General features: G+C 49.1%; 3 protein-coding genes across 3 annotated transcripts; 1 reads left to right on the top strand and 2 right to left on the bottom strand.

The window, feature by feature from the left end:
- Window positions 1-13: 13 nt before the first annotated feature.
- On the top strand, window positions 14-5234 carry TMEM199 (transmembrane protein 199). The gene is made up of 6 exons (XM_036769127.1): window positions 14-338; window positions 1130-1203; window positions 1471-1557; window positions 2809-2851; window positions 3091-3203; window positions 3500-5234. Exons 1-6 carry the CDS (start codon window positions 122-124, stop codon window positions 3593-3595), a joined length of 630 nt encoding a protein of 209 aa, XP_036625022.1. The 5' UTR covers window positions 14-121; the 3' UTR covers window positions 3596-5234.
- An 818-nt stretch (window positions 5235-6052) lies between these two features.
- SEBOX (SEBOX homeobox) lies at window positions 6053-8676 on the bottom strand. The gene is made up of 3 exons (XM_036768150.1): window positions 8556-8676; window positions 7746-7906; window positions 6053-7555 (listed from the first exon to the last, which is right to left on the bottom strand). Exons 1-3 carry the CDS (start codon window positions 8674-8676, stop codon window positions 7166-7168), a joined length of 672 nt encoding a protein of 223 aa, XP_036624045.1. The 3' UTR covers window positions 6053-7165.
- Window positions 8677-14513: 5837 nt separating this feature from the next.
- Window positions 14514-20440, bottom strand: VTN (vitronectin). The gene is made up of 8 exons (XM_036766952.1): window positions 20313-20440; window positions 19977-20096; window positions 19046-19366; window positions 18754-18893; window positions 18138-18294; window positions 16639-16791; window positions 15297-15629; window positions 14514-14813 (listed from the first exon to the last, which is right to left on the bottom strand). The coding sequence occupies exons 1-8, from the start codon at window positions 20368-20370 to the stop codon at window positions 14695-14697; spliced, it is 1401 nt and encodes a 466-aa protein (XP_036622847.1). The 5' UTR covers window positions 20371-20440; the 3' UTR covers window positions 14514-14694.
- Window positions 20441-21072: the final 632 nt, after the last annotated feature.

Here is a 21072-nt window from a genome sequence, read left to right as displayed (position 1 = left end):
GCCCCCGGCCCACAGAACTCCGCGCGCCGCGCCGCGCCGCGCCCCGCTCAGGCCGCTCTAGGGCTCCCCCGGAAGTTCTCGGCGGCTCCGCCTCCGGTCACCTGACACCGCCCGACCCAACATGGCGTCCTCCGTGCGCGCCGGGGAGCGGCTGCGACGGGCCTTGGGCCCTGGGGCGGAGCTGGAGGCGGCCGGCCTGCCCCGAGAGCTGCGGGCGCGGCTGGAAACGGCTCTCAGGAAGAGAAAGGCCGCCGAGGGGGAGGGCGACGGCGAAGACCCCAGGCCCTTGGTGCCCTTCCGCCTGCTCCGAGAGCTGCACGAGCACCTCCGGGAGCAGGGTGAGAGCTCCGCGCCGGCCCCCGCCACCCCGCACGGGCTTGATGAGGGGAGGGGAGAGGGGCTCCCGCATGCCCCCCGCCCTGCCCTCTCAGGTCTGGAGTGTGGGAAACACGAGCCCGAGCCGTATGTCGAAGACCTGAGTTCCAATTCCAGCCCCCGTTTGCATCGCGGCCGGGTGACCCTGGGCGAGTCATGTGTATAGTATTTCATGCCATTGAAAACAAGGTTCAGATTCAGAGGAAGGTCCGTGCCCTCGTCTGGACCAAGACTCTAGTCTTTGCAGTCCCTTTTCTGCCCCAAATCTCCGGCTCTTTTTTTTTCGGGGACCATCTCGAAGGAGCCCTGACATTTCTCAGCTCTCCCACCTGAAGTCCAGACCCCAGCAGGCTGCTGCTCCTTTCTTAGGCTCCAGCCTCCTCTAGCACTCAAGGTTAAAAAAATAAAAAGTACTTGGCTTATCCGAACATGGGATGGGGGTGGGGCGGGGAGAAGGTAAATTTAAGTGACTCACGGATTATTAGCTCTTTGGGGATTATCCGTGCCCATGCATGAAAATAACTGGAGGGATGGTGCTTTCCCCTCCCATCCTTCCCTGTCCTGTTCACCCAGCGGTCACGTAACTTAGCCGAGCTGTGCTGGGGTCGCTCGTGGGTCAGCCATTTCTCATTGAAAGATCCTGTTCAGAGAGGGTGTGAGAGCGTGGTCCCCACCTGGCGGAGAAAACGCAGGACCCAGGCCTGGCTCCCCTCCCCCTCGTTTGTGAATCACCATACAAACCTTATTTTCCCAGGCTCGCCTCTCTTCCTTCACGAGCTCCTGGAAGGCAGTGAGATCTATCTCCCCGAGGTGGTGAGACCGCCGAGGGTATGTAATAGAGGTGATGGGGGAGGTGAACCTCAGCTCTGGTGGGTTCTCGGAGGATGCCTTAAGGGGGTGAAAAGAGGCAGAGAGCATTGACCCTTTTGGGAACAGAAAAATCTAGACCTAGAGAGCCTGAATCGCCAGAACATAGACAGCAAAGGAGTTAGATCTAGAACCATGGTGAGAGCTAGTGAGACTGAGGGAGACTTTGGGTGGGCACAGGGGGTTCAGGCCATAGTTCACATTTCCCACATTGTCCTTCTGCCTCAGAATCCAGAGCTGGTCGCCCGCCTGGAGCGGATCAAAGTTCAGCTGGCCAATGAGGAGTACAACCGTATCACCAGGAACATTTGCCAGGTGAGGACCGACATTCAGCCTCAGACTGTGTGCAGTCCTTTTTTTTTTTTACCAGGAAGAGGACTATAGAGGAAGGAAACAACTGTGGTTTCTGCCCCAGAGCCTCTTCTGTGGGGAGGGAATGTCTCTTCACTCAATGATTTCCTAATCTGATGGGAAAGAAAAGCACAAAAAAATACATAGTTAAACTTTGTTTAAAGATGAATTCTGAAATTAAAACAAAACCGTTTCAGCATTAAATCTTACATTCATCAAACAGGAGTTGTTCATTAGCTTCACTCAGGATTCATGGATGAATTAAAAAATTCATCTACAAAGGCCAGCTCAAAGGAGGTTAAACTGGGTGGAATCATGGAAGTAGAGGATATATTGATGCTCCCAATGGATTCGTTGTAAAAGGATGTGGCACAGGGGAGTTGTATTTTTTTTTGGCCCCTGGAGATCTGTACTAGCCACCAGAGGGCTCTGAATTTAGAGACTAAATGATGTCATACTTTTTTAAAATTAATTTTTATCAGCTTTTTACACATCTTTTTTGGTTCCTTGTAACAACTCTGTAAGATATGCAGAGAATATGGTATCTCATTTTACAGATGAGAAGACAAGCTCAGGAAAAGCTAAGTTTGAATAACAGACACTTAACTGTATGTTGGGCACTGGGAAAACAGATTTTTTTAAACAGAAAATGCTTGCCTTCAAGGGTCTTACATTCTAGTAGAAAGCTTACCAAGTACTTTCTTCACCGTCCTTTAACATGACCATTACAAGTATTATTCCTCTCATTTTGCAGGTGAGGAAGTTGAAGACTGAATGCCGTCAGAGCTGGGATTAGAGTCCAGTGCTCACTCTTTTTCCTTCGCCCAGTTGCCTCACAGGTCTCTTAGCTAGCAGGTGACCAAGTCAACTGATAACTTTGGTCATAGCCCATTAGAGAAAGCACCCAGCTTTTCTGAACAGAAAAAAAAATCCTATTCACTTAAACCTTTGGAAGCAAAACCTGGGGCAGAATTCCCCGCTGTGTAACACAGGGCTTCCCTGTGCCCTGATGGAGGCTGTGCTCTTGTCTACAAACTCTGATTCTCACAGTGTTGATGATAGGAGGACCTACCCCTAAGCGTCAGGTTAGGCAGAAAAAGTTAAAATTGGCGCTGAGGAAGAGTGTGAAGGGTGCCCCGTCCTCATCTTAACTGACAGATGAGAAGTCCCTGAGATACCTCCATGTTTCGGCATACCATGTGCTCTTCTTCCCAGGCACCAAGGCGCAGTGGGACTCTAGCTGACTTTGGACGCCAAGGTGAGACGCTCTGCGAAGGTGTGGGGCAGGGAGCTTGTCACCACCACAATCCCTCCCTTCTCCCATAGGAGAAGCTCAATCGAACCTTCCCTACCCTCACACCCTGAGTTGTCTGAAATCCCTTCCAAGGGAGAACTAACTGGAGGGGAGAGGGGCTTTGCATGCTCACGTGTATGCATATGCGTGTAAGCCCAAAGAGGATTCCTCGAGAATTTGACAATGAGCTTTCTGTCCCACAGTGAGGTCAGTGAAGGCAGTGGTCATCTCCATCTTCAACTTTATCATCACTGTGGCAGCAGCTTTTACCTGCACCTTCCTAGGAAGCCAGTACATCTTCTCAGAAATGGCAGCGGTAAGGGGGCATTGGACTGGGGGAGCAATGTGCCAGACTGAGGACATGGGGTACAGACCTGGAAGGTGGCAGAAGGGGGACAGTCCGTAAACATGCATGTATGCAACAAGGGTGAGCAATATTCCCAAGAGAATCTTGGCCTCCTCGTGCTATTCCTGTGTGTCCTGCCCAGACACGGGAAGGCACCAGAACCTGATCCTTTCTCTGGAGGGCTGGGGGAAGGAAAGAGCACAGGAGACTTGTTAGGCCCCAGAGCTGATGACTGTCTCCTTCGTTGTGCCGTTTCTCTCTCCCAGAGGGTGCTGGCTGCGGTGATTGTGGCTTCCGTAGTGGGCCTGGCTGAGCTCTACATCATGGTCCGGGCCATGGAAGGAGAACTTGGAGAGCTTTGACGAGGGTTCTGCCCCCACTCAAATACCAAGTGTGTTTCCAGGAGTCCCAGAGTGGGGGGGCTTTGCTCTGTCTTCTTTTCTTCCACTGCAGCTGCCAGCCCACTTCAGGACCTCGGCCCTCCGCGTCACTCAGCAGTGCACAGCAGACCCTCCTTTACACGCGGCCTTGTGTTAAGGTTCAAGGAAGAGGGCTGGGGCTGCTACCACACCCGCTCCTCACCCCTGCCCACGCCCCCAAATCAAACACTGTCTTCGCCCTTGATACAAACCCAGCTACCTGCATCAAATGTCACAGGCCTGAGGTCATTGCCCACTTGGACTCAAAGAGGAGGAGCAGAGAATTCCGAGGCAGAAAGAAACCTTCACATCCAGCCTGTAGCCAGGCCCTTGCAAAAGAATTGCCATTTGTCTGTTTCAGTTTCTGCCTTTGTGTTGACCTTAAGATTTCTTCTTGCTCTTCCTCCCATCCGTCTTTGTGTGTTTGTATCTACGTTTCCCTCCCTTCAGTGTCTTTGAGGCTTCCTGCTTTCAAAGCATCAGGTCCTCTGATTCCAAGAATGGGGAAGAAGGGGTGGCAAAGCCTGTATGTTTATTTTTAACCACATAAATCATTCCTCTGGCTCCTCTTGTGTTCAGGGAAAATGGCTTCTATGAATCTTCTCCAGTCCAAAAAGAACACAGTCAATTCTGCTGTGATGCTTGTTTTGAAAAATGTGAATTTGTTCCAAATGTGATTGGTATATTCAGGAACAATTTGAGCATAACACAAATTTTGTGTTTGCTTATGCGCCGTTGCATCTGACAGAAAATTGTTCTTGTTCAGGATAACTCACAAGCATCCACCCTTCCAACACCCACTTCCACAAGGAAACTTCTGGTCTCTTTCAAGGTGAAGTGCCCTAGATCCTACGGTGCAGTGGGACCTGTGGGCTGACGCGGGCTGGTCTTTCTCTACCTCTTCCCCCACCTTCCTCTATGGCCAAGACCCACACCCGGCCCAGGAGTTGCCATCCACTGAAACTACCCTCCCCCCAGGAGCAACTGGACTCTGCCATCCTGGGCCCCGTGGGAACTGGGACACCAGTGGAGCATCAGCCGAGGCTACAGGCTACACGGCTATTTATTATGGTATTTATGTATATTTCTCAACCATTTAGTATGTATAAAACTGCTACCACTTTTGGTAGGTCCCTATCTTTTTTTAACGTGTCACTGATAAAGTTTTTGACTGTTGTCCTCCTAACCCCGTTTTTCCATAAACTCTAGTTTTTATTGCAAGATTTTTGCATTGCACTGTGGTTTTTAGGGACACATGTCAAAGAGAACATCTTTGGGTTTTATGTATTCTGTGTCTACTGTAGCCTATGTGGTGGCTTACTGTATCAGAAAAGGTATGTGTGTATATACACAGGCACACTTAGGCGTGTGTTCCTGTACAAAGGGTGTTTCTGTATATGTGGAATATGCATAAAGTTCTCAGTTCTTTTTCACACCGTTACCCAAAAAGGCTCCTGCCAATAAGAAGGCAGTTACACTGTTTTGCTGCCCACAGTTCTGGCCTTAAATGCTGTTTTCAGTTGTTTTGTCATGCCCGATAGGATTTATACAACTATTAAAGTTTAAATAACAAATGCCAAAAGACTGGGCTATATGTGTGCACAAATGTTTGGGTATTTAGCTAATCTGAGCTCTCTTTCCCTGGGGAATGTTTATCACTGAGCACCCACACGGGGCCTGGGGTCCTACCGGGTGTTCTGAGGGGAGTGGTCCTCTAGTCTTTGTTCCTGGTCTGCTCTGCGTGACCTTGTGCCATGGATATCTAACAGTGTCTTTTGTTGCCTAACCTCCATTTTCTGAATAAATCCTCCTCCCTTCCCATCCCCACCTCTAAACAACTTCCCTGGTTTTGTCCTCACTATCTGCCACCTTTTGGGGAGGGTGGGGGGAGGTTCCTGTTTTCACTGGAAAAGGGTGCTTCATCCCAAGAGAGAGAAATCAAGAAGAGAAGGGAGGTCTGTGAGCCAGACAAGAGCCAGACCTCCTCCTTCCCCCAGACTTGATTGGTCACCAGTTGGGACGTGTTTCACTGTCCCCATCCAAGGTCCTTGTGGGCAGGAGATCAGAGGAATGGACTTCTTTGGCTTAGCTGAAGGAAGCCAAGGCAGCTTGTGTATGCCCAAGCTGTGAGGTGTCTCTGGGGCTCACAGGGAATAGGGGAGGTGATTATGGAAAAAGAAGCACCTACATTTTCTCAGTGTCCGTCAACTGGAGCCCTAGCTTCTCTGCTTAAGCATCCTCCAAAGTCTCTTCTGATATTAGGGGATCTGTGTTGTAACCTGGCCCTATTAAGGGATTAGGCAATGGAGATAAAGTCCCAGGCAGCCCCATCACCACCACCACACCACCCCCCAGCCACTCATTTGCAAAACAGCTCCAGATTAAGGTAGAGGGGTTTGGTTTTATTTGGGAGATTAGTTGGTATTACAGCTGATGGATGGGCTGAAACACACTGCCCTCCCTTTCCCATACCCCATTATGTACAAGATCCTCTGGCTGGAGTCAGGTGGGCCTTGGGACCCAGGGTCAAAGCTCTTCTAATTCAAATCCAGATAAGCTCAGGGCCCTGGGTTTCTCTTTATTACTTTAATAATATTCCCTCTGCAGGAAAAATGATATTTCTTCCTGTGGTCACAGAGGTGCCATGGTCCAGATTAATTTGTCCAGTGGGGGATTGGGGGGGAGGGATATAGAAAGGGGAGGTTAACCCTCTGTGAACTGGGCCATGGCATCCATGGACCAGCTGCTGTCTCCACCAGCTGGAAAGCAGAGATGGGGACAGCATTCTAATTACCCAGCTCTCTCAGCTTACATTTGGATTTTAATTAAGTAATGTCAGGGAGGGGGTGAGAGGGAAGTAGACATCTGCCTTCAGAGAGGGAAAATGTAACTGGATGGGGGCGGGGGGGGGTTACCACTGAGGTTACCAGAGCCTGGCTGGGGAGTTGAGGAGATTGGGAATGGAAGTGTCATTCCAACGGACCACCTACTCTCCCAATCCCTCGCAAAGGGATCTCTCACCCACAGACGTCCAGCTGCAGGGGAAATAGGCATGTGACGTTGTATGTGATACTTGGGATTCCATTGGTATATGGGTTGTACTAGATGGCTGCTGAGATCCCTGGGTGATTCTGATGATGGGCAGTATCACTGAGGTCTGTGCTTCCAGGACCAGAACAGTGCATTGAGAAGGCTGGCCTCCCGGGGATAGGCCTGGCCTTTGTTCCATCCTGAAGGGATTAGCCCTTAGCCTATCCATGCAGGCACCTTTAGCTGATTGCCCGACCCTGGACCTCCATCATACATATTCTCAGCCCAGCTCTCCTTATTGGGTCTTGGAAGTGATCAGAAAAGGAGGAAAGAAAGCCAAGTCAACTTTTTCCCCCTCAAGTAACTCTTATCTAAGGAAGGGGCCTGAGCAGGAATTGGCTACTGATATGGAGGGTTTCCAGAGTCAAGGTAAAAAGAGTTCATTCTAGGATGAGAGAAGAGGAAAGATCTCAGTGTCCCAGATTAGGCATCATCCAAGTTGGTGACAATGGCTGCATTATAAATAAGGTCAGAGAGGCTGCCCAGAGAGGTCTGAGTGGCACCACGTTCCCATCGGTGGAGTGGCCCTGGAGGCTTGGACACCGCCCCAGGTGGACCAACCCCACCAGGGCCCAATACCTTGACCCTCATACCACTGTGCCCCGGGGCCAGGCCAGGAGCAGGGCAAAAGGGTAGCCGGCTTGAATTGGGGTCACTATCATGTGGTGAGGAGTGTCTCCATCTCTCAGGGTCCTGGGGGTGCAGAGGGTTATTGGCCGGAGGGAGAGCTCCCCGGGGATCCTTGGTCCAGGAGCTCAGTCCTTCTGGCTTCCTGCTCTTGATTCTTCTGGCCCGGCGATTCTGAAACCAAACCTGGGAATGAGGAAGAAAGAGAATCAATTCCAGCTTCTAACTCTATTTCCAGAAATAAAGGAGGAAAAAAACGTCCCAAAGCAGAGTCTGAGACACAGACACTCGTGGCCTGACCCAGGAGTCCTGCTTCCCAGCTCTTTGAAGGAACCTGAAAGAGGGTAGATAGAAAGGGCAGGGCAGGAAATTTCACCTGGATTTTGGCCTCGGGAAGACGGGTGAGCCGTGCCAACCGCTCTCGGGTACCAATGTCTGGGTAAGGCCGGGCTGCAAACACCCTCTCTAGCTCAAGAAGCTGTCCCCTGCTGAAAGTGGTGCGTTTCCGACGTCTGGTGCTTGACACCGGGGCACGACCTGCAAAGGAAACAGCCTAAAGGTAAGGGCACGACTGCTGTAGACATTCAGCTCTAAATTGGCCCCCTCCCAGTGTCCCTCCCTCTCCTCCATGTCCCTTCTTTTCTCCCTTCCCCCTTCCCCCAACTTTCTTCTTAATCTCAAGACCCTCCCCTAAAGTTCTCTCAATTTCCCCCCCAGCTTTCTCCCCATCTTTATTCTCCAACCACCCGAACTCTCACCCCATCTTTTAGCACACAATCTCCCTTAACCTTTCCCCTTCCATCCCCTCCCAATGTCCCCCACCCTAGCCTCCCATTCCCAGTACTTCAACCCTCTCTTCCAACCTCACGATCTCTCTGCCATCCTCCCCCTGCATCTTCAAATCTCTCCCCATCTTTCCCCTTCAAGCCCCAAGTCTCCCCTCCTTCTCTATTCAACTTGTCACTCTCTCCCCATCTTTTCTCCAACCACCAATTCCACCTTTCTTTCTCATTGAACTCAACTACTACTTCATCCTTTCCCAAATCCCTCACCATCAAATTCCTCATCATCCCTCCCAACTCTATGTTCAATCTTCCCTGACTCTCCTTAATTTATCTGAAAAGCTCTCTTGTACCTCTGTCTCCCCACCTTCTTCATGGGGCTACCCCCATATTATCCCCCATACCCCAACTTCCCTCTTCTTCCTGATCCCCTTCAGCCCCACCTGCCTCTGAGGCATCCACCGGAGGATGAGAGATCGATTTCCCTTCCGTGGAGTCGAGCACTGAGTGGAGGAGGCGGGCCATGACTGGGGTCTGCCTTGAGCTCCTTTCAGAGTCCTATCTTCCCCTGGCGCAGCAGATCTCCCAGGGTTCCTCCTCCTCTACTCTCCCTTAGAGACAACTGGACAACTGAGCTACCTCCTCCCCCAACCTTGGCTTTTATCCTGCTCAGCCTAACCCTGCCCCGCCTCCGGAATGAGAAGGGTGGCAATGCCTGGGATCCTCCGCAGATCTGGACCCTTCCTGGGAGGGAGGCATAGATCTCTAGTGGGTGAGAGACCCCAGAGTTCTGAATCCAAAGGCTGGAGAGCAGAGGAGAAGAAGAGGACTGGGGAGGGGTGGGGAAGGGGGAGGGATAGAGATGATGGAGCAGAGAGGGAAGGGGTACTCCTCCCTCTTCTACCTTGCACCCCAACCTTCTTCATGATCTCTGCCTAGTTGCCTCACCACCCCCTCTCTCTTCAATAATAATAGCAAGGATTGATGTAGCACGCTGTTTGCAAGCACTTTACAGGTATTATCCGATTGAATCCTCTCAACAACTCTGTAGGGAGGCGTTTTTATCCTCATTCTGAAGATGAGGTCCCCAGGGTCCCCAGGCTAAGGAAGTAACTGAGGCAGATTCTAAACACATCTTTCTGACTTCCAGCCCAAGTCAATGTCTCCCCACTGCACAACCTAGCTGCCTAATAGCTGACACTTATAATAGCCCTTTGAAGTTTGCAAAGCAGCGCGCGCTCGTGTGTGTGTGTGTGTGTGTGTGTGTGTGTGTGTGTGTGTGTGATGTCTCATGCCAGGTAAGTGCTATTTATTGAGATCCCTATTTCACAAATAAATGCTCATTGACTGACTCACTGGTAAAGGAACCCAACGTCCCCATCAGCAACAACCTGGCTTCAATCTCTGCCACTCTATTGAAGCTGCCTTTTCTCAGCTCCCCAGGGATCCCTGGCTCATCCTCCTTAATCTTGCCACATTCTACACTGCTGCCCACTCTGACTGGATGCGCTCTCCTCCCTGGATTTCCGTGACACTGCTCTCTTCCTACTTCTCTGATTGTTCCTCCTTTCTCTACTTCCATGTCTCCTCTTCCTACCGACCCCTTAACCTAGGAATTCCCTTGGGTTATCTCTGTTCCTTCCTCTCTTCCTCTCACCACCCACTCATCTTCTTTGGTCTCATGAAGCCCCATAACTTTGCCTATCATCCCTGCATGACGGTTAGTGATTCTTCTTGCTCTTCTCAGTGCTCCCAAATCTACATGGACCTGACCAATCTTTACTGAGCCCTAGCCTCTCTAGAGAGCTCCAGTCCCTCCTAGACAGCCCCCTGCACTACCAATGAGCTCCACCTGGCTGTGCCTTCTTCATCCCAAATTCAGCATGTCCAAAATAGAACTCACTTGATTCTAAATTTCCCCTTTTTCCATCCACGACAACATCACCCAGCTCAAAACCTTACACTCCTCTCTGACTCCTTCCTGTCCTTCACTTCCCATATCTATTTGAAGAGCAGTCAAGTGACACGCAAATAATACAAGCCAGAGTGGAGGCTGGAACCCATTAAACTCTGATTTAATGTGCAGCACTCTTTCCCTTCTGTTTTGCTACTTTCCACTTTTTCCTTGGTCTATAGTACACAGTACTTAATAAGTGTTTGTTGACTTGACTATAGCAGTAGTTACTCATTGGTCTCTTTAAGGATATAGATTTATGGCTGGAAAGGACCTTAGAGGTCATCTAATCCAACTATCTCTTTTTACAGAAGAGGAAACTGACACCTAGAGAGGGGAAGCCCTAAATCACAAAGTTGCCTGGGGGCACTGAGAGGTTGGGGGAACACAGGGTAACACAGCCAGGTCGGGTCATCTAGAACCCAGCTCCTCCTAGCTTCAAGGTGCCCTATGCCCTATGCCAAACTCTATGTCTTTTTCTTATAGCATTATTCTTGTTAAAGTGGGGGCAGCTGGAGATGCTCAGCATCATTTTTAGTGATGGGGAGCAGGTGAATTTGCCCATCCCTACCTCTCAACCTCATGGCCTCTGCCCATTTCCCAAACCTGAGATAGTTGCCTCAGCCTAGGAATGGAAAAGACAGAATCTGACCAAGACCAGCGGAATAGACTAGATCAGCTCACAGAAGGTTATCTCCTTAGGGAACGGTGCTAACAAGAGATTAAAGTTATCAGGGGACTGGGGACAAGGAGACCAGGGATCAGAAGATGATCTCTGGTAAAGGATGCCCACATTCCCTAAGCTCTACCAGGCACAGACCCGTATACTCCTCTGTCCCTCTATTCATACAGCCACACTGACAAGGTTCCAGATGGATGAGAAACATTGCCAGGGCCAGTGTGTCTTCTTGCACCCACAGCCACCACATACCCTGATCGTCCACCTAGTAGCCTTCATGGATGTCACCAGATGCCTTTACTGAGACAGATTCTCCCACCCTCACAGAATTCATAGAATCTCAGTTCTGGAAACCTATAGATGAAAAATAATTCCCTCTATGGTATTCTCAATAAATGGCCATCCAGCCTCTATGTGAAGACCTCAGATGGGGTGAGTGGATCCCACTTCCTGCTGACACCGCCCATCCCACTTTGGGAGAGCTCTCTTTGTTAGAAGTTGATACACCTCTGCCACTTAGACCCCTTCATTCTCTCTGGACCCCAAAAGTGAACAGATCAGGATTCCTCTCACATCACACAGTCATTCACCGACATAGTCATCATCATCATAGCATCACAACATTTATAAGGCACCTACTGCGTACCAGGCACTGTGCCAAGAGCTTTACAATTATTAGTCAATTGATCCTCCCAGCATTATGGTTATCCCTATTTTACAAGTGAGGAAACCAGGGCAGACAGAAGTGAAGTAGCTTGCCCAGGAAATGTCCGAGGCTGGATTTGAACTCAAGTCTTCCTGACTCCTACCCCACTGCTCTCTCTACTGCATTACCTAGCTAACCCATCACAACACTTTGAATGCTCTAAAACAGGTACCCTGATTCCCTAAGTCTCCGCTAGAGTAGATAAACATCCCCAGGGCCTCCCAGGCATGGTCTCAAGGCCCTTCAGCATCCCTGGCACAGACACTGCCTTGAATATTCTCTAACTTGGCCAATTCTCCCTAAAGTGTCACACCCAGACCTGAAAACCATACTCCTAATATCCTCCCTCCCATGCTTCTCACCCCTTCTCCTCTACCACCGGAACAGAGGATGCCTCAGAATACAGATGCTAACCCCAAGAAGAAAAGAGAAAACGGCCCTCCCTTCCTGCTTTGTTGAGGAGAGGGATTATGGGTGTAAAACGTTACACACAGTCAGACTCAGTTGAGGTTTTGGTCATTTTCAACTGTTGTTCCCCCTTCCCTCCCACCCCCACTTCTCTTTCTTTTGTATTCTTTGCTACAAGGGGAAACTCTTTGGGGAGAGGGGTGGGGATGGAAATATGTGAAGGCGATTGTAAAAATAAGATAGGAAGGGCATGATGGTATGCATCTGTGAAGTTGAAGTTTGTTACAGTGAAGGTTGAAGCTGACAGATTGCTTGAATTTTGGAGTTCTGAGCTAGGGCAGGCTATGCCGATCCTGGGGCCCCTAGTCCATTCAGTATTAGTATAGTGAAGACACCAGGAGGAGGTCGAGTAAATTGACCCAGGACAGAAACAGAGCAGATCAAAGCTCCCATGCTGATCAGACTGGGACTGGGCCATGAGTAGTAGCCCCTGCACATCCTGCCTGGGCATATATATTAGCTTCATATTAAAAAAAAGCAAACAAACTAAGATCATGGCAACTGGTCCCATCACTTCCTGGCAAATAGAGGGAGAAGAAATGGAAGTAGCATCAGATTTTTTTATTCTTGGGCTCAAAGATCACTGCAGACAACAACAGCCATGAAATTAAAAGATGCTTGCTCCTTGGAAGGAAAACTATGGCAATTCTGGACAGCTTACTAAAAAGCAGAGACATCACCTTGCTGGCAAAGGTCTGTATATTCAAAGCTATGGTTTTTCCAGGAGTAATGTATGGCGGCGAGTTGGGCTGTAAGAAAAGCTGAGAGTGCAGAATTGTGTCTTTTGAATTGTGGTGCTAGAGAAGACTTTTCACAGAAGCCCTTAGACAGCGAGGAGATCAAATCAGTCAATACTTGAAGAAATTAATTCAGACTATTCACTGGAAGGATAAATATTGAAGCTGAAGCTTAAAGAAATACTTTGGCCACATAATGAGAAAAAGGCCCTGATGTTGCAAAAGATTGAAAGCAAAAGAAGAAATGGACAGCAGAGGAAGAGACGGATAGATGGTGTCACGGAAGCAATAAACATGAGTTTGGACAGTCTTCGGATAATAGTGAAGGGTAGAAAAGCCTGGCATGCTGTGGTCTATGAGGTCATGAAGAGTCAGACATGACTAAACAACTCAACAAGAACACACACATATACATGGTGTGTGTGTGTGTGTGTGTGTGTGTGTGTGTAATCCCTGTCCCAAAGCCCATTGGCATGGGACTCTCTTCTTATTTATAGAGATTGATACCTCGTCCTGTGTAAGGGATAAGGCCAAGTTGCTGAGAGAGCTTCATTTCTCAGCCAGTCCCCTCTGAGTCTCTTTTGGGGCTCTCCAGGGTAAGTTCCCTTTTGGGGACTCATCAAATTTAAATCTTTCTTGGGACTCTTCAAGGGTCTAATTACTTTGGGGGCTTCTGACTTCCAGCTTCGAGCTGGTTGCTGAAGGAAAAGACTGAGAAACATGAGGGGAGATAGTGGTCTTCATCACTTCCCTATCTCCAGCTTGCTACTCTAGAGACTCCAGGGAGTTTCCCCGGGGGTGAGAACCAGGACCCTTTCTCGGCTTAGCTAAGTTATCTCACTCCCAGTGGGCAAGCTCCTTCACTCTGTATTGTCTGGTATAGATTCTCCTATGTGTACCTTCTCTTATTTCTGTTTTGTTATGATTTGGATAAATGGGTTTATTTGCTATGTTTATTCATTGAGAAACTGTTATTTGGTGGGAAAGGGGTCAAGCTTTGGTTATAGAAATTGAGATCCCTCTTCCCCCTAGAAATGACCAAGTGATCAGACATTAGCTCAAATCCTATCATATCTCTCAGACTAAAAATATCTAAGGGCACAGGGAAATATCCTTCTAGCTCAGCACCCCCTCTTTCTGAGCAGCCTCTGGCCCCAACTTCCATTTTCCTCTCTTGGCAGGAATGAAAGTCTCCCTTGGAGAAGGGTGGGGAGACAAGAGACTGGAGATGTCTATACTGCCTCTGTTGGGGCCCCATGACAAGCCTTGCCATGTGTGGATCCTTATCTATACATGCAGTTCACCCCTTCTTTCTCCCTACATAGCTGTAGATGTATCAATGTGTACATATATATGTATATATATATATATATATATATATATATATATACACACACACACACATACAGTGTGGTATAATAGCATTTATACAAATGTTTTACATCCATTATCACATTTGATGATTTCAAAGACCTATTATTATTATCACCATTTTACAGATAAGAAAACTGAGACTAAAAGGTTTGTTAAGTGACTTGCCCAAGGTCACAAACATAAATTGATGTCTGAGGCAGGATTTGAACTTGCATCCTCCTATCCACTAGCAAATATATGGTTCAGGGACTAAAGCACTGGCCTTGGAGCCAAGAAATTCTGAGTTCAAATCTTACTTCAGAAAGACACTTATTAGCTGTGTAACTCTAGACAAATCACTTAACTTCTCGGTGTTTTATGTTTCTCATCTGCAAAATAGGCAGGGGGGTTGGACCCAGTTCCCCCAAGGTTCCCTTTCAGATCTGAATCTATGATCAATAACCATTTCTAAAAACAGGCTAAGAGGATTTTATTAAAGGCACAGACAATGATAGGGACAATTCTTCCTTCAGTCTCTGTAAGCCTCACACAGTTCCCTGGGCATAGTCGACCCTTAATAAATCCTTTTTGGATTGGATTGGGTCTGGAGGACCCCCCAGAGGTGCTTGAGCTGCAGCAGTTCAGTTCATTTCTCAAAAGCACTCAGAGCTGGGCAGCCCAGCCAGTACCGGGCAATGGGGCGCGGGTACCGAGGAGTCACGGTGTCCACCCTCTTAGTTTGAAGGTTAACCCGGTAATACTTGTCTGAAAGAGAGAACGGAGGGTTTGTGCAGTGAGGCTTTGACTCCTCTCTTCAGCCGAGACCCCTCCAGGGCCCAGCTGGCCTCCAGAGTCCTCTCCCACACCCTCTACAAAGGATGGCAGTTCTCTGTTCTTCCCTGGGGTGGGGGAGGAGGGATTTGGAGGGAGAGGGGCAGACCAGAGCTCCTGCACCCTCCACCCCATGGTCAGGCCTCCTTTGGAATGAGATGGTTACTGGGAGTAGGATGCAGACTGGGCTTTGGGATTGGGGGAGAGAGAGAAAGAGGAGGGGAAAGGAAGAAGAAGGGAAGGGGGAGGGGGAAAAGAGAGGGAGAGGAAAGGAAGAGGAAGGGAAGGGGAAGGGAGAAGGGAGAGGGGGAATGAAGAAAAGAGAGGAAGGGAGGGAGGGGGAAGAAAGAGGAGGGGAAGAGGAAGGGAAAGGGGAAGATGGGAAGAGAAAGTAATCATAGAAAGGGGGGGGCGCACCTCCCACGAAGAAATAGATGCTCTGGATTGGCTCGCACTGGGACGGCTGGAACCACTCAAGGTTGAGGTCCAGGTCATAGTCTGCCCCATGTTCTTCTGAAGACACCAAGCCCCAGAGGTCCCGGGAGCGACGGGAGTGGCGACTCCGCCGGGACCCGTAGCGTTTGCCCTTACGGAGGCGCTTGGCCTTGGCCTTGGCCTTTCGCTTCCGGACCGAATCCGATTGGGTAGAAGACGGGGAGGAGAAGTAGAGGCGGCCGGCCATGGCAGCGTCCACCCTATTTGGCACCCCGCGCCAGTGCTCACTGATGAGCCAAGGGCCACGTGCCCCTTCTGGAGGGCCAAACAAAGAATGGGTCATTGTGAAAGGCAGCCCACAGACCTCTCCACACAGATCCCCAGTTCCAACCCTGACACTCTTGTACCCATCTCCCTGATGCCCAAGGTGGAAATGAACTCAGAACTATCTAGTCTCATTTTACAAAGAGAGTGACTGAGGTCCAGGAAAGGGAAGTGACTTCCCCAAGGTCATACAGCTGGATCACAGATCTAGAGCTGGAAAGGGCCTTTCAATCCAACCCCTTCAATTTACAGATGAGGAAAATGAGGCCCAGAGGGTCAGATGTCTTGGCTAAAGTCACACAGGTAGTAAGTGGCAGAGCTGAGATTTGAACCTAGTTCTTCTGGCTCAAAATCCAATATTCTTCTCCACCATACCGTGAGTTGGTATAGAACCCAGCCCTCCTGACCCTCAATTCCTTGTCCCTTCCACCACACCAAGCCCTCTACTGATTTTTGCCCTATCCTCCAGAAGACCACCTCCAGGGAAGTCCTTCCCTTGTCCCCCAACCTTGGGGTTTGGAGGAAGGGAATCTCCCTATTCCAATCCTCTGAGCCTCCTCCTCCACTATTTCTCTGCCCAGCACCGGACCCCTCCTTCTCTAGATCTTGCCTCCTGAGCCACACCAAAGTCCAAAGTGTGGGGTCTGAGCTGAGCCAAGCTGGGGTTTGGGTCAATAGAAGCAAAGTCTAGGGCTGAGCAAATAGAGATTGTAAGGGCTTCCTCTGGGACCTCCTCTTCCTCCCAAATCCTCCCATACCCCATCAGGATCCCAGCCACAACCCACACCAAATGGGGGTGGGGAAGGTGAGAGGAAGGGAGAGGTTAACCCAAAGCCTAAGGCTGAGGGCTCAGGTGAGGTCCTGCTATTCTCCCATTGGAATGTAAGCTCCTTAAGGCCAGGCATTGCCTTTTGTTGTTCTTTAGTAATTCCCCAGTGCTTAGGACACTGCCTGGTCCATGCGGCTTGTCTGTCCTGGAAGCAGAGAGGGCGCATGATACCTGATTCACCATCCGAGAAGAGGAGCTCAAAGATGCTCCGCCAGCTGTCTCGCTGCAGGACAGCGAAGTGTTCGAACACTGTGGACGTTGTGCTCCCCTCACACTCTTCCTGGCTGGGCTGTTGGTGGAACTCATACTCCCAGTACTGATTTCCTAAGGGATGGAAGGGATAATAGAAGTGGCCAGCTGGCCTTTACCTTTAACCAAGTCACTCCCCTTCCCCAGGCGGGGGGTCCCTCATCTATAGAGTGAGAGCATTGGCCTAGATAATCTCTAAGGTCTCCCCCAATTCTACATCTATAATCCTATACAGAGCAGGATCAAGGGTTAGAAATAGACAACTAGCAATAATCTTATTCATTCAACTACAGAGTGCTGGGTTCAAATCCAACCTCAGACACTTTCTAGTGACCTAGGCGAGTCCCTTAACCTCTTTTTGCCTCCATTTCCTCACCTGTAAAATGGGGATCATAATCACACCTGCCTCCCAGCTAGGGAGGTTATGTTATTGTGAGGATTGAATGGGATGCTGTTTGTAAATGTTCAGTAATTCAGTCGTGGACAGCTCCTCATGGACCATAGCAGACCAATGCTGTCCACGGGGTTTTCTTGGCAAGGATACTAGACTGGTTTGCCATTTCCTTCTCCAGTGGATTAAGGCAAACAGAGGTTAAGTGACTTGCCCAGGGTCACACAGCTAGTGTCTGAGGTTGGATTTGGCCTCGGGTCTTCCTGACTCTGGGCCCAGTCCTCTATCTACCAAGCCACGTAGCTGCCTGGCACATAGAAGGGGCTTAATTAATTCATGTTCCCTTCCCTCAAACTGAAAAGGGATTGATGGTGGGGCACACAGGCTTAGGTGAACTCAGGTCTCCCTGACTCCAGATCCACCCTACAGACTGAGTGGAAAGGATACTGGTCTGGGACTCCAGGCAGAGTCTAGACCCATTTTTCTAAGTCACTTCAGCTAACCTAGCCTGATTTCTCCTCTACGTAAAATGAAGGGATTGGACTAGGTGATCCTTAGGGTCCCTGATAATAATTGTTGAGATTTCTCTAGGGTTTACAAAACAGTTTGCATATAGTCTGCCATCTGATCCAACTGAGGCTTATAAAGGCCAGACTGGCTCTGGGTCCCACAGCTAATAAGTCTCATTAATGATATTCCAACCTAGGTCTTTCTTCATTTGGTTATGACTCCCTTGCCAAACTGCCTCTTTGCTGTTCCTGTTGCTTTTGATGAAAGCCACTGGGGTATGGGACGAAACACGAAAAATCGGTGCTAATTTTCAACACTGTCCTAGCATGGTGAGGTAGGTATAGGCTTTGGTCCAGACAGTTACAAAGGATCCCTGGAATAAGTGGCCAGATATCCCGATGTAGGGGATCAGGCCTCAAAGATGGAATAAGGCCGCTCTGGATAACTATGCTAGGGGGACACAGGAGCTGATTTCATGGCCTGGACTCTCCCTTTCCTTTTCCCTCCTACGCCCCCAAACCTTTGAAGAAGTAGGCACGCTCTTGGCCACTGTAGCTGTGGGCAGGGAGGGCCACAGCAGCATCAAGATTGTCTGGAATGTCCCCGAAGCCATCTGAGATGTTCTTTGGGAAATCCGGGTCCAAGATGCCATCCTCAAAGCGCCAATATAAGCTGCCCTGTGGGAAAGGAGGCTGGGATTATAGATTGTAGTTGGAAGGGATCGCTGAAGTCATCTGGTCCAATCCCTTTATTTTACAAAGGCCCAGAGATGTGAAATGACTTACCCAAAGTCACACAGGTAGAATAGCAGTCACAATTCAAACCCGATTTCACCCACTTCAAATCTGATGCTTTTTCCTCTGTATCACACTGTCCCCCTAAGAAAGATGCCTCTCCCCACCCCCAAAGGCTGCCAATCTCCTGCGTTTGGAGCTCCAAGAGTGCCCTCAGTCTCAGAGTTGATGTCAAAGGACCCGTGTTTCAAGCTAACCCATCTTCCTTTACAAATCATGCTGCAATTTTTGTTCTTGGCATTTCTCAAAAGGAATATTTAGCCCTTCTCCCCTCCTGAGATATCCCCCGTCAATTCTATCCCCTGGCCTTTTCTCACCAGACCACCCCATTTTCATTCCCACCTTGAAGAGGTAAGTTTTCCCCTGGCAGTTGACCCGGGTAAATGCAGCATCGATGGGCCCCTCAATGCCCCAGACATCTTGTATCAGCTTGGGGTACCCAGCAAGTACACTTTTTTCATCCAGCTCGTAGAAATACTTGCCTGAAATTTCCAGGGTGGAGAAAGGGAGAGCAGACCCTGAGTAGACAGTTTTCCTAAGTGTAGTACCTCCCTCTCCTCTTTTTACTCCACCCCCTCCAGCTCCTCTGGCCCAGTACCCCTTTGGCTCTCTGAATGCCCCCCTAACCCCACACCTCGAAAAGCAAAAAGGGAGCCATTTTTGAGATCAGTGAAGGCATCAAAAGGTTTTCCACTGCACACTTCTTCTGTCTGCTCCCCTTCTCCTTCTCCAGGTTCTATGAAGGGGATTTCAGTGGTGGTTTCTGGATCTTGGTATACACTGAGGTCAGACTCCTGGGTGTTGGGGACGGAATCTGTGCTGGTGAACTGGGTACTGCTTTCAGTGTTGATGACATCAGGTGCCTGGATGATGACAGCCTCCGTGGTGGCTTTGTTGTCATACTCAACATATAAGTACTCATCTTCAGGCATGGTAAATACATCTCCACGATTCACTGGGGAGAGAAAGAATCCTGAACCTCCAACACCGTCATTGGAGAAAAGTAAGTTGTATAAGAGACACATACCTGGGAATCTGAGGGGAGAAGTGAGATCAACCACCCACCTGCCCCACCCCAGCATTGGTCCTACCTGGGAAGAATTACTAGTATTCTCTCCTGTTAGAATTTAAGCTCCTTGAGGGTAGGGACTGGTTTTGCCTCTCTCTAATGATTTGTATAGTGCCCAGCATATAGTAGGTGCTTAATAAATGCTTATTGATTGGTTTATTGACTACCACTACTACCAATAATGATAGTAATAACAATGGACATGTTTATATCATTGTAGGATTTACGAAGCACTTAGCATATTATCAGAAATCTTCCAGCAGCCCTGTGGGGTATTACAGGCGTGATTATCCTGATTTTATGGATGAAGACTTTGAGACTTAGAGGGGCCAAATGACTTACCCATGATCACACGGCTGGTAACTTGCCAAGATAGCTCGAGATGATCCCCTTCCTACCCTAAACAGGGAGCCCAGACCCCTTCCTAAATGATCTCCCAGCAGCCTTGCAAATATATGGTGCCCAAGTAGAATGGGCAGGGAGGCAGGCACCATACCTTGGGGTTTGCAGACTTCAATATAATCGGCACAACAGCTTTGATAGTAGGTGCAGAGTTCGTCACACTGGCATTTCTTTTTGGAATTGAACCCTTCTGTGCAGCGGCCTTGGCATGACTCTGGATTGGGTGGGGAGGGGGAGAAGAAGGGATCAAACTTGTCTCAGCTGGTCCTACTACTAGGCAGGCATCCCCAAGCACCCAAGACCCTTCCTGCCTATGTCTGTCCATGGGCAGAGAAGTGACAGGGCATACGAGTTGGTGCCCAGGGTGCCTTCCTTCCTCTTGCCATGCTTAGGTTGGTACCCATCCCCAGCCCTCACTAGGACTTGTTACCTTGATCAGCTGAAGCAGCACAGACAAGAAGAACCACTAGGAGAAAGGTGGGGGACATGTCCCTCCGTGTTGGGACTCAGACTGGTGCTGAGCTACTATGATACCTGAGTGAGAGATGAACGGAGAAAAGACAGGGTGGGGGGGGGAGATAGGAGGAGGTACCCTCACTTTGTTTGCCCAACCTCTCCCCTCTCTGCTTGCCCAATGACCAGAAGGTCAAAGCCATCTGCCAGAGATGTCCTAACTAAAAAGGAATACTACCACTCTCCCTCTTTAGAAATTCTCCAAGTGCCAAGTAGGAATGGGAGAATTTGGAGGAAAATGAAATTTCATGTAATATTTGTTTTAAGGGCATTTTAAAGCTGAAGTCTCTGTTAGTCTGGTAATGGAAAATAGATCACATTCATTAAATTTTATCACAAAATCATCATGTTTGAATATTTAGGAATTGTAGACTCAGAACTGGACAGACGGGAACTTTGATCAGCAATGCTGCATAGTAGATAGAGGACTGGTCTAGGAGTCAGGAAGACCCAAGTTCAAATTCTGCTTCAAACATTGGTGAAACTGGTCAAGCCACTTAACTTTTTTAGGCCAGTTTACTCAGCTGTAAAATGGGGTTAAAAATAAGTATCCCCAGAGGATTACTGGGAAGCTCGAATGTCTTTGTGTATATAAAATGCTCTTATAAACTTAAAAGAACTGTGGAAATGTGAGCAATAATCATTATTATCTTGTCCTATCCCATGGAGAATGTAGA

This window comes from Trichosurus vulpecula, chromosome 7 (genome assembly GCF_011100635.1).
Source record: "Trichosurus vulpecula isolate mTriVul1 chromosome 7, mTriVul1.pri, whole genome shotgun sequence".
Taxonomy (NCBI): domain Eukaryota; kingdom Metazoa; phylum Chordata; class Mammalia; order Diprotodontia; family Phalangeridae; genus Trichosurus; species Trichosurus vulpecula.
The sequence above is the reverse complement of the archived record's forward strand: the minus strand, read 5'-3'. Positions and strand labels throughout refer to the sequence as shown.

What these genes read in the sequence shown, in the direction of transcription:
- TMEM199 (XM_036769127.1), top strand. Translation starts at nt 122, where the DNA reads ATGGCGTCCTCCGTGCGCGCCGGGGAGCGGCTGCGACGGGCCTTGGGC. An exon ending in AGGTGGTGAGACCGCCGAGG is followed by an intron (nt 1,204 to 1,470) that starts GTATGTAATAGA and finishes CTTCTGCCTCAG; the next exon opens with AATCCAGAGCTGGTCGCCCG. An exon ending in AGCTGACTTTGGACGCCAAG is followed by an intron (nt 2,852 to 3,090) that starts GTGAGACGCTCT and finishes TCTGTCCCACAG; the next exon opens with TGAGGTCAGTGAAGGCAGTG.
- SEBOX (XM_036768150.1), bottom strand. Translation starts at nt 8,676, where the DNA reads ATGGCCCGCCTCCTCCACTCAGTGCTCGACTCCACGGAAGGGAAATCG. An exon ending in GGAAGAAGAGGGAAGTTGGG is followed by an intron (nt 7,907 to 8,555) that starts GTATGGGGGATA and finishes TTTCCTTTGCAG; the next exon opens with GTCGTGCCCCGGTGTCAAGC. An exon ending in TTCCCGAGGCCAAAATCCAG is followed by an intron (nt 7,556 to 7,745) that starts GTGAAATTTCCT and finishes CCTCATTCCCAG; the next exon opens with GTTTGGTTTCAGAATCGCCG.
- VTN (XM_036766952.1), bottom strand. Translation starts at nt 20,370, where the DNA reads ATGTCCCCCACCTTTCTCCTAGTGGTTCTTCTTGTCTGTGCTGCTTCA. An exon ending in CTCCCTTTTTGCTTTTCGAG is followed by an intron (nt 18,894 to 19,045) that starts GTGTGGGGTTAG and finishes TGGAAATTTCAG; the next exon opens with GCAAGTATTTCTACGAGCTG. An exon ending in CATCTATTTCTTCGTGGGAG is followed by an intron (nt 14,814 to 15,296) that starts GTGCGCCCCCCC and finishes TCTCTCTTTCAG; the next exon opens with ACAAGTATTACCGGGTTAAC.